Source organism: Aphelocoma coerulescens, chromosome 3 (assembly GCF_041296385.1).
Source record: "Aphelocoma coerulescens isolate FSJ_1873_10779 chromosome 3, UR_Acoe_1.0, whole genome shotgun sequence".
Lineage (NCBI taxonomy): Eukaryota > Metazoa > Chordata > Aves > Passeriformes > Corvidae > Aphelocoma > Aphelocoma coerulescens.
Window position 1 is genome coordinate 1655187 of NC_091016.1, and position 14103 is coordinate 1669289.

General features: G+C 44.7%; 1 protein-coding gene across 6 annotated transcripts in view; it reads right to left on the reverse strand.

The window, feature by feature from the left end:
• Nucleotides 1–229: 229 nt before the first annotated feature.
• RIN2 (Ras and Rab interactor 2) overlaps nt 230–14103 on the reverse strand; it is a 64070-nt gene continuing 50196 nt past the window's right edge. For all 6 annotated transcript variants that reach the window (XM_069008747.1, XM_069008751.1, XM_069008746.1 and 3 more), the window contains 4 exons: nt 8038–8343; nt 5005–5136; nt 4278–4441; nt 230–1315 (listed from right to left, as the gene is read on the reverse strand). In XM_069008747.1, coding sequence (XP_068864848.1) covers nt 998–1315; nt 4278–4441; nt 5005–5136; nt 8038–8343 — 920 coding nt within the window. In that variant the 3' untranslated portion in view covers nt 230–997. The remainder of the gene's footprint in view (nt 1316–4277; nt 4442–5004; nt 5137–8037; nt 8344–14103) is intronic.

The window sequence follows — 14103 nt, forward strand, 5'->3', positions numbered from 1 at the left end:
TCTGCAAACCTACACTTCTGCTTACGTGGAACTTCCTTACCGACCTCCTTCACCACCTCCTGCCAGGAGCCTGAAGCAGCAGACTGATGGATTTCAATCCTAGATTAGGTTCTCTACATCCTTTCTTGGTCCGTTCTCTACAACTTTTTCCTTCCATTTGCTCTTCCAGCCCCCTGGTTCTGTCTAAAACAATGCACATAAGCAATAATACAGATAACAATACATCAAGTTCAGGTAGAGGCACTGAAATCAGTAGTTCCGATGTTACAACCTTCTTACCGATAACACAAGTTTCCTAAGAACTCTCCTGGAAGAGGGAAAGAAGAGAAACCACACAGACTTTTAAGGCAATACTCTAAAACCAGCAAGAGATTTATTCTTGTATATTAAATGTTAAAAATCACATGCATAATTATAGAATACTTTATAGTTAAAAAAATATTTCCAAAACCAACCCTGACAGTTTACCTGCAACTGCTATAAAATATCTATTTTATATATATATATAAACATGATGATTTTCTGTAATCAAAAAAAATTAGAAAAGGATGCAATCATCCAGGTAATGCTGAGTGAACTGATGCCCTGCATCGGACAGCCTTGTCAAACTCCTGCTGGCAGAACTGAGCTCACCCCGGCCAGTTCACAGAAACGCTCGTCTTGCACACGGATTCAAATCAGAGTGACGTCTGTGGAAACGCCAAGTGTAAGGAAATCGGTTTTGGCACACTACAGCAAAGACCTGTGAGGGGCCATATGCTGCAAAAGAGCCCGTAGTACAAGAAATGCAGCCTCGTGGGCTGTCTCCTCAGACATGCTGGTGGAATATTCTGCATAGCAGGTCATGTGCACAGTGTGCCTGAGCTTTGTAAGCATTGCCAGAAATGTCAGCGTGTGTTTTACCAGGCACTTATGGTTTAAGACATGTTTTAGCTCCCAAGGAAGATGTTTGTAACAATTAACAAGGAACAGACATTAAAATGACAAGTTGCTGGTTTTAAGAAGCTGAGTCGTTGCTGTTCTGGAAGACGGCCCCGTATGGGTCACTGTTAATGCGCTTGTAGACAAAGTGAAAGACCTGGGGCTGCGGACGGCTGTGCAACTCCGCCTTGATTTTCTGAGGGTAGGTGTCCTCTGTCAGTTGTTGCCAGGTGTCATCAACAAAAAGAAACAGGCTGTATTCTTCCGGATTTGCCACTTTAAACTTCTCAGCACAAAGCTGACATACGTCTTCGGTAGTGATATACGGCCTTACTAGCAAAGTCTTTCCCGTACAGCCACTGGTAACTTCCTGGAATGCAACACGAAGGTAGTTCTGTGGAGCAAGAAAGCAGACATCAGGAACTCGAAAAACCTTCATCCTCTGAAAAGTCAGCAACAAAAAGCAAGCCTCTCCCTGCTCCAGCTGTGAAGCACACCCTGGTGATTCCTGTACATTACAGCCAGCCCGTGAGCTGCAGCCTGGTGTCTAAGCCTGGCCTAACCCAGCTTCACAGGACAGCATTTCACTTTTTCTAGAGGGATTCAGAAAGAAAATTTGCTCTGCACCATTTGAGTAAATCCGTGTGATCTTGAGGCAAAAGCTGGATCTTTTCTCCTGTAGAAACTGACACACACCTCCAACTCTGATAACACGGATACATTCTAACTATGCCCCACAGGGAAATGCAGTTTTGCCTGCTTTCTGTTCGTTTGTTTGCTTGTTTTAAAAGAAAAATTAGCTGGAATTAAAGATTAACTGCAGTAAGATTCAAGGAGGTGGAAAAAATTACAGTGAAAAAGAGTTGTTTATTGACTGAGCTGGTACCTACGTACGATTCATCTGCTGAATAAACTAAGCATGCTAAATCCCAATGGTAGAAGTTCACATTTCACAGAAACAAGCTGTTAGAAGCTAGGACTGAGAAGAACGTTCCACTGACTGAAGTTCCAAAGAGCACTCTTGTCTAATAAAGTATTTCTTGATACCAGGCAGACTGAAACACTGAAGCTCTGCAACAGGATTTTAAAAATCCAGACTGAACCCAACTGAATAGTACTAATCCATTTTTGTTACCTGGTTTGAAGAACTTGTAGGAAAAAAACATTCCTAGAAAAGGCAGAACACACTAGTTTTAATTTTTAAGACCTGTTTTGAAATGCACATGCTTTCAGATGGATAGGATTGCTGGAAGGAAAGGCTGAAGCTTTTTACAAACGCCCGTAACTCATAGTCTAAGTATCAAAATTATTTCCACAGTATCAGAAAGCTGTATTTAATCATCCTCAGAATACAGGGGTTTTTGCTTTTCCTTCCATGTGGGGAAGGCAGAAAGAGCCTCCAGGGCCCAAAAGCTGGCAAGGCTGTGAGACTGCAGCACAGAAATGCCATGACCACACTCTGCTTCCCTGGGACAAAGATGACTGGAGCTACAGGTGTGTTCCATGCTGGCTGTAGGGAAGGTGCTCCATTTCAGGACTGCAAGACTCAGAGAGAGAAGAGAGAAAACTGGCATTCTGAGCAGACAGCAAAATGCTTGCATTTGTGCCAAGCACATCCTGGGAGTGGTGGGATCGACTGATTCGAGGTTCTTTTGAAAGAGGCAACAGCAGGAGAAGCACTGGACACACCCAGTGACAGCTCTTCTTCCCTGCCCCCTGCACCTTCCTGCATCCAACCGAACGTTGAGCCTGGACCAAGTTCATTTGCAGAGAAAGAGAAGATGGAACTTCATACAAGATCCTGCAGAAGGAATCTGCCAGCAGTGTGCCCAGGTGGCCAAGAAGGCCAATGGCACCTGGCCTGTATCAGGAATGGCGTGGCCAGCAGGACCAGGGACGTCACTCTTCCCCTGTACTCGGCCCTGGTGAGGCCGCACCTCGAGTGCTGTGTCCAGTTCTGGGCCCCTCAGTTTAGGAAGGATGTTGAGATGCTCAAATGTGTCCAGAGGAGGCCAACAAGGCTGGTGAAGGGCCTGGAACACAAGCCCTCTGAAGAACGGCCAAGGGAGCTGGGGTTGTTCAGCCTGGAAAAATTGAGGCTCAGGGGAGACCTTATCACTCTACAAATCCCTGAAAGGAGGTTGTAGCCGGGGGGGTGGGGGGTGGGGGTCGGTCTCTTCTCTCGGCCAACCACTGACAGAATGAGAGGACACAGTCTTAAGCTGTGCCAGGGGAAGTTTAGGTTAGACATCAGGAAAAAATTCTTCACTGAGAGAGTGACTGGGCACTGGAATCGTCTGCCCAGGGAGGGGATGGAGTCACTGTCCCTGAATGTGTTTAAAAAAAGCACTCGGTGCCATGGTCTGGTTGACAAGGAGGTGTTAGGTCATAGGTTGGACTTGATGATCTCAAAGGTCTTTTCCAACCTAGTTCATTCTGTGATTCTGTCAATCTTCTGTCATTTTGTCACCCAGCAGAAATACAAGGTGCTGGATGCTCCTATGTGAAGTGCAGGGTTTTGCCAGAAAGAACAAAGACTCCAGCTGCTTGAATATGACACCTAACTACAGGTCAGCAGAACAGAACGTGGATCCCAGGGAGATGGACAGGCTTTGGGCACTGGCCAGGCACTGGAATTGCTCGTAATCGCTTCTCCTCTTCCTAACTGTAGAGGACTGAACACCAAGGAGTAAATCCTTCCTTCTCAATTCCAACATCCTCCTTCTTTCAGCCCACAAATGGCTGCATCTGAACAGTCAGTCCAAAGCAGATGAAAGAGACGCAGGCCTGGTTTTAGAAGATGAAGTAAGAACGACTGTTGTTATTCTCCAGTTGAAGGCACTGCCCTGCTCTGGAAGAGCAGAACAAAATGCAGGGGACAAAACAAAACACAAACAAACATGAGGACATCCATATTACAGAACTCTGCCTGCTTAAACTTCAAAACTGTTGGGGAACATTTCTCCCATCTCTCCTCCCTGCCACCTGCTTTATGTCACCACTGGCTACTGGGGAGTTGTGCTGATTTATACCACTGGAAATCTGGATTTGATCTTTTGAACAGTAAGCGTACAAAAAAGCTGAATCTATGATACAATTCAGTTTGTCCTCACTCTACAGGATTGAAAAGGGAAAGAAAAGAAAGCTCTATTATTCAGTGTTTTCTTCAGACCAGCATAATGAAACTGTTTGATAAAAAGTGCAGACTTCAAAACGGAGGCAATTTGCCAGCCCTAATCTCAGCACTGATTCACTTCACCTGTGGCCCCAAGGGAATTTGCCACGAATCCTACCTCTCAAACGGCAATTTCCAACAACACAAACATCCCATTTTCTATTTCAGCCCTAAGATCTACCTGAAAATCATCAACTGAAGGTATTGTCCTGTTCGTTGTCCTCCTCTTGTGCCACTGCCGGAGAGTATCTCTGGCCTCTGAGCTGAGCAGTTGGGCGGCTTGTTCTTCCTGGAAGTTCTTGATCAGTGAAAGTGCTCCATAAGCGCTTGTCAAGTAATACCCTCCTGTGAAGGACAGCAAGGGAAGAACGTCTCAGAGTGGTCTCAGTCACAGGTACAGACAGTTTACTTTGAGATGTATAAATACATCCAGAGAGGCACCCAGACACACACACGGATATACAGAAAGTCCCTGTATTCTATGGCCAAAGTATTTACACACAAAAGGAAAACAGCTCTTTGGCCTGCAAAACGCTGGAGGATGTGTTCTCAGCTCAGAGGCATTCAGTGGTTGCATGTGCTCCATATGATACAGTGGTGCCTGTGGCTGGGTGCACTCGTGCTGAGGAAAGCCGATTCCTTAAATGACTCCTGTCGCTCCTTTACTCCCACGTGTTTATTCCTCTATTCTTGGAACACCAGCTTTATTCTAAACAATTATCTAACAGTGTTTTGTTTTCTTCCCAAGCTTCAGAGGTGGATGAAATAAATAGCTGCTTAAACAAAGTAAAAGACAATCTACCCGTGTTCATCGATGTCAAAGCAACCGCCCTTAGTGGCAATAAAGCAACAACTGAGTGTGAGATTTGTACTCTGGAATCACACAAACAAGTAAAAAAATTGATTACCTTCTCCATGCAGCAAGGATGGATCCAGCAGCTCCATCATGTATTCAATTTCAGTATCCAGCTCCAGCATATCACACTGGGCTAGCACATATGTCAACACAGGCAGGAAGTCATCAGCTCCATACAGCCTCCCTGGGTTGAAGGGAATGCAGGCAGTGAGAGACAAACCACACTTTTTCACCAGTTCCCGTGTTTGAAAGGAAAGCACTCTTTTGTGCCTTCTCTAGCTAGCATGTCTGTATTACTCCAGAACCCCCTGGAGTCACCAATGTGCAGCAAAGAGAACGTCGCCTGACACTCACTGCACGGGAGACCGGCTCAATCCTGTCCTTCCAACAAGCACGAATCTTACGATGCACGCCTTGAGGCATGCAAGGGAAATTTAGAGACTGGGCTCACCTTGGCACCAGCTCAACCGGTGAACTGGTGGAAAGGCTGCCATGCCAGTCACCTGCACAGTCTCATTGCCTAAGAGATGATGGATAGGCGTTTTCTTTATACATCCAGGGATAACATCCACCTTCTGGAAGTGTCCAGACACAAACACCAGTCTCTGAGTATGAATCCCACAGCAGAGAAGCCCGAGTATAAAAGCCTATTAGATTTGACAAGGAAATTCAACTCATTTCCTTGACAGAGAATAGTCAAAAACACCAGTGAGCAAGGGCTCCTGTGCCTGAAGGGAGCCTACAAGAAAGATGAGGAGAGACTCTAAGGGCCTGGATTGACAGTGACCCACAAAGACTGTGCTGTACCTGGGCCTGTCCGTGGTCCTGGCACTTTTCCTGCATTTTGATTTTCTGTTCAGAAGTCACTATGTGGCCAAATCTCTGGGTCTGGCTAAACGGTGTTTAGTGCAGAACTGATGCGATGGTCGCTCAGAATTGCCCAGAGCAGGAGCCAACTTGCAACTCTGGTGAAACTCAAGTGACACCAGATGAGGCACACGCCCCAGGCTAACACACTTACCTGGCTGGGAGCACGTGGCAAAGCAGATACTCAAACAGCTGCTGGCTCAATGACACCTTAAACAAACTTTACATGACAAAACAAGACAGTCCAATGAGCATTTGCAGCATCTTAGTCCAAGTCTCCCAGTGCAGCACTTAACCAGCAGCAGCCTCTCAGTATTTTCCTTCTGCATGTTGGAAACACCTTACTCAATGCAGTAACACAGTATGGTGAGAGGAGTTTACAGAACTTCAGGCCAAGATTCCTATATCCATTTTTAAAATGCAGAATTTTGAAATGCAATAGGAAGCTGGGCAGGAGCTCAGTCCTAAATCTTGTAAAAGTACCTGGGGGGCCTTAACAGCCACGAGCTTTCACCATTCATCTCAGATCTCCAAAGAAAGTAGGTGTCTTGATCTGCACCAGACCCAGCTGCACATGCAATGCTTCCTTAGAAAGACAACTGCCAAGCACCTGCAGCAGCTTATACTCACTTAGGGGGAAAAAATCTCCCACTGCCACAGCTCTGCTACACCCTAGCTCGTGAATTCCACAGCAGTGCAAGAGAGAATGTCAGAGTTGCGCATATAAATTCACACCATCCAGCACAGCATTTTGGAACACTGACTGCTCAGCAGGTCTTGACTGGTCTGTAGTGCCATTTCAGTATTCAGGTTTCAAAGGCACTTTTGGATTCTTGCTACAGTGCAGAAACAGATGTAATTTCTGTTCCAAAAGCATGACAAAAAGTGTCCAAACGAGAATCTTCGGTGGCACAGCAAGCCAAAAATATTGGATTAGAGGCTGCTTTTCTCCACCCATTAAGAAAGAACTTTTGCAGTTGTCATATTGCATACATGCTATTGAAACCCTATAGCTAAATATAGGGTGTTGCCTCTATTACAATTTGCAGAAAAATACTCATTTAGAATCAGTGTTAAATTCAAGGCTCACAGGACAGCCTTTCTGCCAGGCAATTTCAAAAGCTTACAGAGTTAAGGAAAGCTGCTCTTTTTCAGCTGCTTCACATCTGTAGGATGCTCTGCCTGGAACAATGCCCCGTTTTTCAACGCTATCAGTGGTGAACTAAGAAGTGGTGTCACACTGCTTTTGGTGTTGAATTATGCTAAACCCAGTCTGATTCATCAACCCCAAAGTTAAACATCCTGACAGCTGAGGCAAAGATGTGGCAGATAGGGTAAAGTATCCTTATGTGAAAACGTTAAGCTGACACAGCTGGCATGGAGACATCTGACTGACAAGCAATCGCTTTGTACTCTGCAAGTCCAGTCCCACTTTCAAACGGCAGGATCTTCGAACATATCCCTTCCTGGAGTGTGTGTGAAGACTCCTCCCTTGGGTGGGAACACCCCTCACAGCCACTCCTGGAGGCTGAGCAAAAGAGATTTGCCCCCCCCAGGTCGCTGGTCTCCAGAAGTAACATCAATCTCTACTCAGAAATTGCTTTGGGGTTTTTTGCTAGCTTTAATATAACTGCTTTATTATAATTGCTTTGATACAGTGCATTATACTACACTAGGCTATACTAGTAGTTTTTACTTCTATGCTGTGTAGTAAATTATTCAGATTAAGATCTTTTTTGTCTGATCATTTAGCATAATAAATAATTTATTTTTATTTAACTATATCTGGTTTGCCATCCTTAATCCTGTAGGACAAAGTTGTACAAAGGTTCAATCATACCTCTATAATTCCTTGGCTTTAAACCATTGACAAAGTCTGGGCTAAGACTGACTCCAGCTGCACCCACGCTCCTCTCTGAAAAGGAGTTTAGAGAGCAAGAGGGTCCTTCCTGCATCTTGTGACTCCATGGGAGGGCTTCTCTAATTCACTTTGTCTGAAGCTCCCACTCCACCCATGACGAGTTTTTAAGATGTGTGGCCAGATAGATCAGAGAGAGCGGGAAAGAAGTAGAGAGGAAGAATTCCTCTCGAAAGGACAAGGAGAGGCTACGAGAGCTTCAGCAGGAGACCTGTCTGCAGAATGAGATGGTCTGATTCCTCTAAAAGACAACACCAGGTATGAAATACCAGTGAGCCTGAACTGCAGGAAGCACCGTACCTGAGTTATTCTCCATAACAGTGTAAATCAATTTGCAAACTCTCAGCAGCAGCATGACTTTCTTTTCAGGTGAATACATCTTCTGCATAGTCATGAACTTGACTTTAATCTTTTCAACGTCCACAAAGTCTGGTGTGGGAACAAACACGCCCAGTTCCTGAGGATTCCTCTGCCGCACCAGCTGCAGGTTTTCCTTCAGCTGTTTCCAGGAACCATCCGTGGTATGAAACTCTTTCAACATCGCTTCAATGTGACCCTTCAACGGCTTCAGAATGCACTTATGCATGGCCTTCTCCAGCACAACATCTGCAACAGGAAAACACAAATCCAGCTGACTTCCCCCTCTAAAGCAGAGCCAGCATTAATATAACCATTCCCTAAAGAGAGCCTGCAGAGCAAAACCTACTTTCTAAGGCCCATTTATTACACAAGATGAGTTTCCAGATGTTTGTGTTAACAGAAAAACAAAAGGCAGAGCAGAATCTGTATTCCATTGTCATTTATGGCAATGTGGTAAATAAATAAAACCACACCCACACAGACAGACTAGGGATAGTTAAAAAAACAAAACAAAACAAAAAGCCACGGGTCTATTTAAGTTTTTCCTTTGTTGGTCGGAAGTCTGCAGGTTTTATTTTACTTTGAGTTTAGACTTTAACTCCCAAACTTAACGTAAAACACAGTCAAAATTGCAATTTTTGTCTGCTTTGGCATTAAAGCTTATCCTTCTTGTATAGTTTCCATTGGAAACTATAACTCAACAAAGACTTCCGAAACTTGGCTCAACTTTGTCAGGATCTTTATGAAACTGGACAGATTACAGGCTTTAAACTATAAATGAAAACCAAGCTGTGTTTTTCCAGCATCAGATTTCATCACACAAGCTTATATACAGCTTTGTCATCAAGTTTGAAGTTCTTTGGCAATAGTGTGCACATGGCACAGTAACCACTAACTTCAGGGCTTATTTTTAATTCTTGTTCTACTCCAGTTTTTCTTTAACCATCATTCTCCATTTTCAAAGTATGGGCTGTGTCAACAGAGAAAGCTCTTTGCTAAACATTTTCTCAGCAAACCTTTACTTTAAAAGTTGATTTCCTTTCCCAGCATCCTTATGGCAACACAGCTTACATTAGTTATTAGATTACATCGATCATTTGTACCATGGTGGGGAACATGGTGGGGAATGTTCCTCTGCCATCCCCGCAGGAGAGTGGGCAGGACCAGAGCCTAGAGCAGGCAGATGTACCAGAGGAGCACAAGGACTGGGAGCACACAGAGGGGAGGCTGTGTCACTGCCAGATCACACGTTCACACAAATTAGCAGTGCACATTCCTGCTAGTAGCGGTGACTCATTAAAGCTTCATTAAACCTCATGCCTGTCCCAGGTTCTTTCCCTGTACTTCTGTGTTTTTTGTAGACTATAGCCTCTTTCTTTTCCCCCTACTCTCCCTTCTCTTTTTTAAAATCACATACTATTTCTAAGGCTTGGGATTTACACCCACACCTACACACTCTCCAAACAAGCGCTATTCTGTTTTCTTGCTTTTTGCTTTCATTTATCTTATCCTTGTGTCCAGCCCTTTTCCCTTTTGGGTCTCCATACCTCTCCCACATAAACACACCCTTCACACACTCCACATATGGTGCCTTGACTTCATATGTAGCATTTTTTCTGTGCTTGTCAGTAAAGGCACCAGTAAAGGCATGAGCAGTCTGAGACATGCTCTTGGTGGCCTCTCACACAGCGGCCAGGCCTGGATCCAGCCTCCCACCAGACCAGAGCCATCAATTACACATTAGGGGTGGTCAAAGGCCTGATCCTTATCTATTGTACTTGGCAGAGCCACACCATCGCCACCACACCGGCCAGGTAAAGAGAAGCATCACCCTCCTGCACAGGGACAGAAACAGCCTCTCCCTGCCATCGAAGCAATCCTCAGGGGGCAGAAACAATTGGAGAAACAATCTTCCACCAAGAAAAATGCACAAGTCTCACCCACAGGTGTGCTGGCCAGCGAAATTTCTAGAGTGTACAAATAGTTCCTTGCCATCTTTACTGATGACTTTTTTTTTTTTTTCTTACAATTCAGCTTACTTTACTTCTACAACCTGTTTTTTTAAAATAGGAAAAACACTAACTGCTTCGCCTGTAAGAGGAACACCTCTGCAGTGTGCATTCCAACCACTTGGTCTTGTTTATTAAAGCAGCTGGCACTGCTAAATGTCATACAAAGTGCGAGAGCTCTATCCCCGTGAAAGCTGAACTCCCATAGACTTCCAGTGGAAGTTCTGCACATGAATACTGAGCATGAGCCATCCTTCACCTCAATAAAGAGGGGTCATCACCACGTTTGCTCACAGGAGCCTCGGAAAACTCAGTATGTTTCTGTATGTGAAATTCTCTACAGGAATAGGAAGCAGAAGCAGCACCTCCCCAGAAGCTAAAGGAACTGGATGCTGCTGGGAGAGAAAATTCCTTCCCAGAGCCCCAGTCCTTGGCTGGGGCCAGGCTTGTTGTCTGTAGGTGGGAAGTGGAAGGCTCAGGGCTTCTGCCCTCAACCCTTCGAAAGGCAGTGCCGCTTCCACAGATGAACCATGCAGATTTTTACAGCTGTGCAAGATGGCAAGGAGGTTTCTTTCACGTTTGCAATTTGTCACAGGCTCCAGAAGCGGTGCCTGGAAATTGCTTTGAAATTTACTCGATCACGTTCCACAATTTCCATGGAAACCTGAAATCATTTTGAAGCAGCACAGAGGAAGAGATCACATAACTCATGTGGCTGTGCTCAAAGCTCCACACAGGCACAACAAAACAAAGAAAAAACCACAACAAACAAAAATCCACCAAACCACACACAAAAAACCCCCCAAAACAACACACAACCTTTTCTTCTCCCTTATGAATTCTTGGCACAGACCTAAGAACCACTGAGTTCTGCCCTCAAATGAAAAAGTGGCAGAATCTAACAAGCTGGTGAGGCTAACAGCAGCAAGATTGATAAGGGCTGGACTGTTTTGTTAATGGTCAACAGTAATACCCGTATGTATCCTAATAAATACAAAGCTTATAAAGATTTTTATATTACTATTAAAGCCTGGAAGGACAGCACTTCTTGTGATCTAAGTCTTAGAACACTATTCAGCGTCACGGCACCTACAAGCATGTTTGGGGTGAAACCATCCAACTAGCAGCCCTTTCTTCAGCAACTGCTGCTTCTGGCCGCTTTCAATAAAGGTGTTTCTGGATACGACCCCAGTTACCAACCAATTCTCAGCCGGCAGCAGTTTTTCACTGTTTGACTTCTAAGGGCCACAGAAAAGTATACAAGTGTTTCCCAGGCAAATCAGCATCTAAGTTGTGAATTGAGGTCTGACTCTTTACCTTAACATCTCTGCATATTTTTAAGACCCAAATCAGCAACAAAAATTCTGTTTACTTCAGATGCATGTTTTCAAATATCCTCTCAGGATGCTTACTACTCCAAAACCAAAACAGATACTCTTTAGATAATTTTTTTTTAAAACTGAATACAATTTGAGCTGAACACTGTGTATTGTTCCTGAAATGATGCTTATAATTAGCCTGTAGCCTCAAAATGGGAACTGGAAGTGCTTTGATAAATGAATTGCAAAGGCCAGCCAGCTAGTTTCGTTGTGACTCGTGGAAACACATCTGTATCCTGTGCTGACATGCTATTTTTGTTTTGCTGCCAACCACACAAGTCTGCATCTAGACAGGACAACATATTAGTCATGGCCAGTGTCCTTACACAGTCTCCTTACAACCCACACTTCCTCAAACTGCAGGCACACTCTCACCTTTTCCAGGCTCTCAGTTTCCCTGCTACCTACCAACTATCGTTGCCCCACTGAGATGACCTGTCAGATTCCAGTCCCTGGATTTATACACAAGCCCTGCTTACCATGGCCAAACCATTCATCAGGAAAATCAGGGGTCAGTAGGAGACTGAGTGAGCCTGAGAACCACCACAAAAAGGCACAGTCCTGCACAAGTCACACTGCCTGGGAGCTGAAAGCAGAAAGTTGCTTTGGAATACCACAGCATGTACATGCATGACACCTGACTAACACTGCATTTGCTTTGTTCTGCATTTTCCTAATACCGTGTAAAGTTCATTGACTGGCACAACCAACATGGATCTATTTAAAGATAGCTTGTGTCAGGATGGCCAAGCATCCATTTCTTGGTGGGTGTCTACACTGCCACATGACTTGTCCACGGTGCAGACATGGGTATCTCCTCCACAGGAGCAACACTTGAAAGTAAGACCTCACACAACCCACATTCCTTGATGATCAGCACAACCCTGAAGACAGAGATAGGACCGAGGTGGTTGACGTACAGGCAGTGGTGGCAGAGACTTAGCACCTAGGGATGAAAGGTAAGCCTCTCCTCATTTGACCTACATAAAGCACACCAAAGGATCACACAACTACCTGCGCTAGGTGTGTTCTGCTTTAAACATCTGTGGGTTACTTAAAACTCATGCTATAGCTGTGTGGTAAAATGGTAAACACTTGTCTTCTCCTGAAGTAGCAGTAAAGAAAAGAAGCAGGGAATAAGTCACAAAGTAAATCCAAGGGGTGGTCAGAAAAAGAACCTGGTCCTCTGCCTCTGCTCAGTGCTTTTACCACTGCCTCCTACTTGCCCTATCCCACCACTCTTGTGGTGAAAGGAGGTGTGCTGAGGGACACGTTTGTCAGCCTAAACTCAACTTGAAAAGATGCTACAATGAAGGACAGGACACCAGAACAAATGTACAAGCACCTAAAAAGTAACACAGTGCAAAAACCAGCTGGCATGGGTTTTTCAAACAGAAATAGTGACATACCATTCTAATTCCCTTAGGAGGATAATTGGATTAGTAAAGAAGAGGAGATCTGGGGTGGGCTGTCGCTTAACCTTTTTAAGGCCCACAGGCTTAATTCTGTGCACCTTCCATATAGACAAACAAGGGAAATATTGTCTTGCCATAATAACCATAAGCAGGGTGCATGAACAGGTACATAAAATACAGCACTGAGAACCCAATTATCCATGCTTGACTGTCAAACAAGATGGACTTTGGGAAAGAGGTACCATGTGGGTCAGTCCTGGGCTTCAGTTAATAATATTTCCAGCTCTGTCTGCCTGCAACTCCTCTGTACAGACCCAAGGCCCTGCAACAAGGCATGGACTGCCAGTAAGGCGCCAACACATTCTCTCCAAGCTTCTTTTATAACATCCAGCATTCGAATATCCCTTGCATATCAGAAGTACCAAAACAAGTAATAGACACTATTGTTCAGGTACGTTCCCACGTGATTGGTTAGTACCTTACTGACAAACCAAGTCATTTCTTGGTTCAGGGCCAGATTTGGGCACTGAGATTGAAGTTGTTCACATGTTAGATCCCACTTGGCGAAGTGACAACATTCGACTTGACTCCTTTCTGTTCAAAGCCAGGAAAAGATGAAAAGACAAAAAAAACCTCCCAAACATTTGCTGATCGAGCAGCTGTGGACTATCAGGGTCTCCTCTCCTCTGACCAGTCCAGGTCCTTTCTCTGTGGATACAAATTGAGGTGCGGATGTCTTTTAAAAAAATACATTGCATTCATCCGTAAAACAATAAAGAGCCACGTGCCTTACTCTTGATTCTGTCCCAACGCCCGGAGTCCCATTGCTTCAGGGAGGGTTAACAGCCTACAGTGCTAACATTAGGAGGCATCTGTCAGAACTAATTAGAAACCCTGAAGCATATTTTGCCAGTGATTTTGCAGAAGTTTAACAATTTGATGGGACCCCTGTCTAGGAAACTTAAAAGATCTGCTGCAGAAGTCTTTTATTTGCAAGGGTCCACGGTGCAGCTCCAGAACAAAAGCTACACGGTCACAAAGGTCATTAGAGACATGGGAAGAAGTTCCAAACACCGAGGGCTTCACTAAACTTGGGGGTGCTGCTCCAGCACCTACTGAAGTTCAGGAGACAAAAGAGGGTTAAAGTGAAGCCTGAATGACTCAGAACGGAGGAGTATTATTATCCCAGAAGCACACATCCAG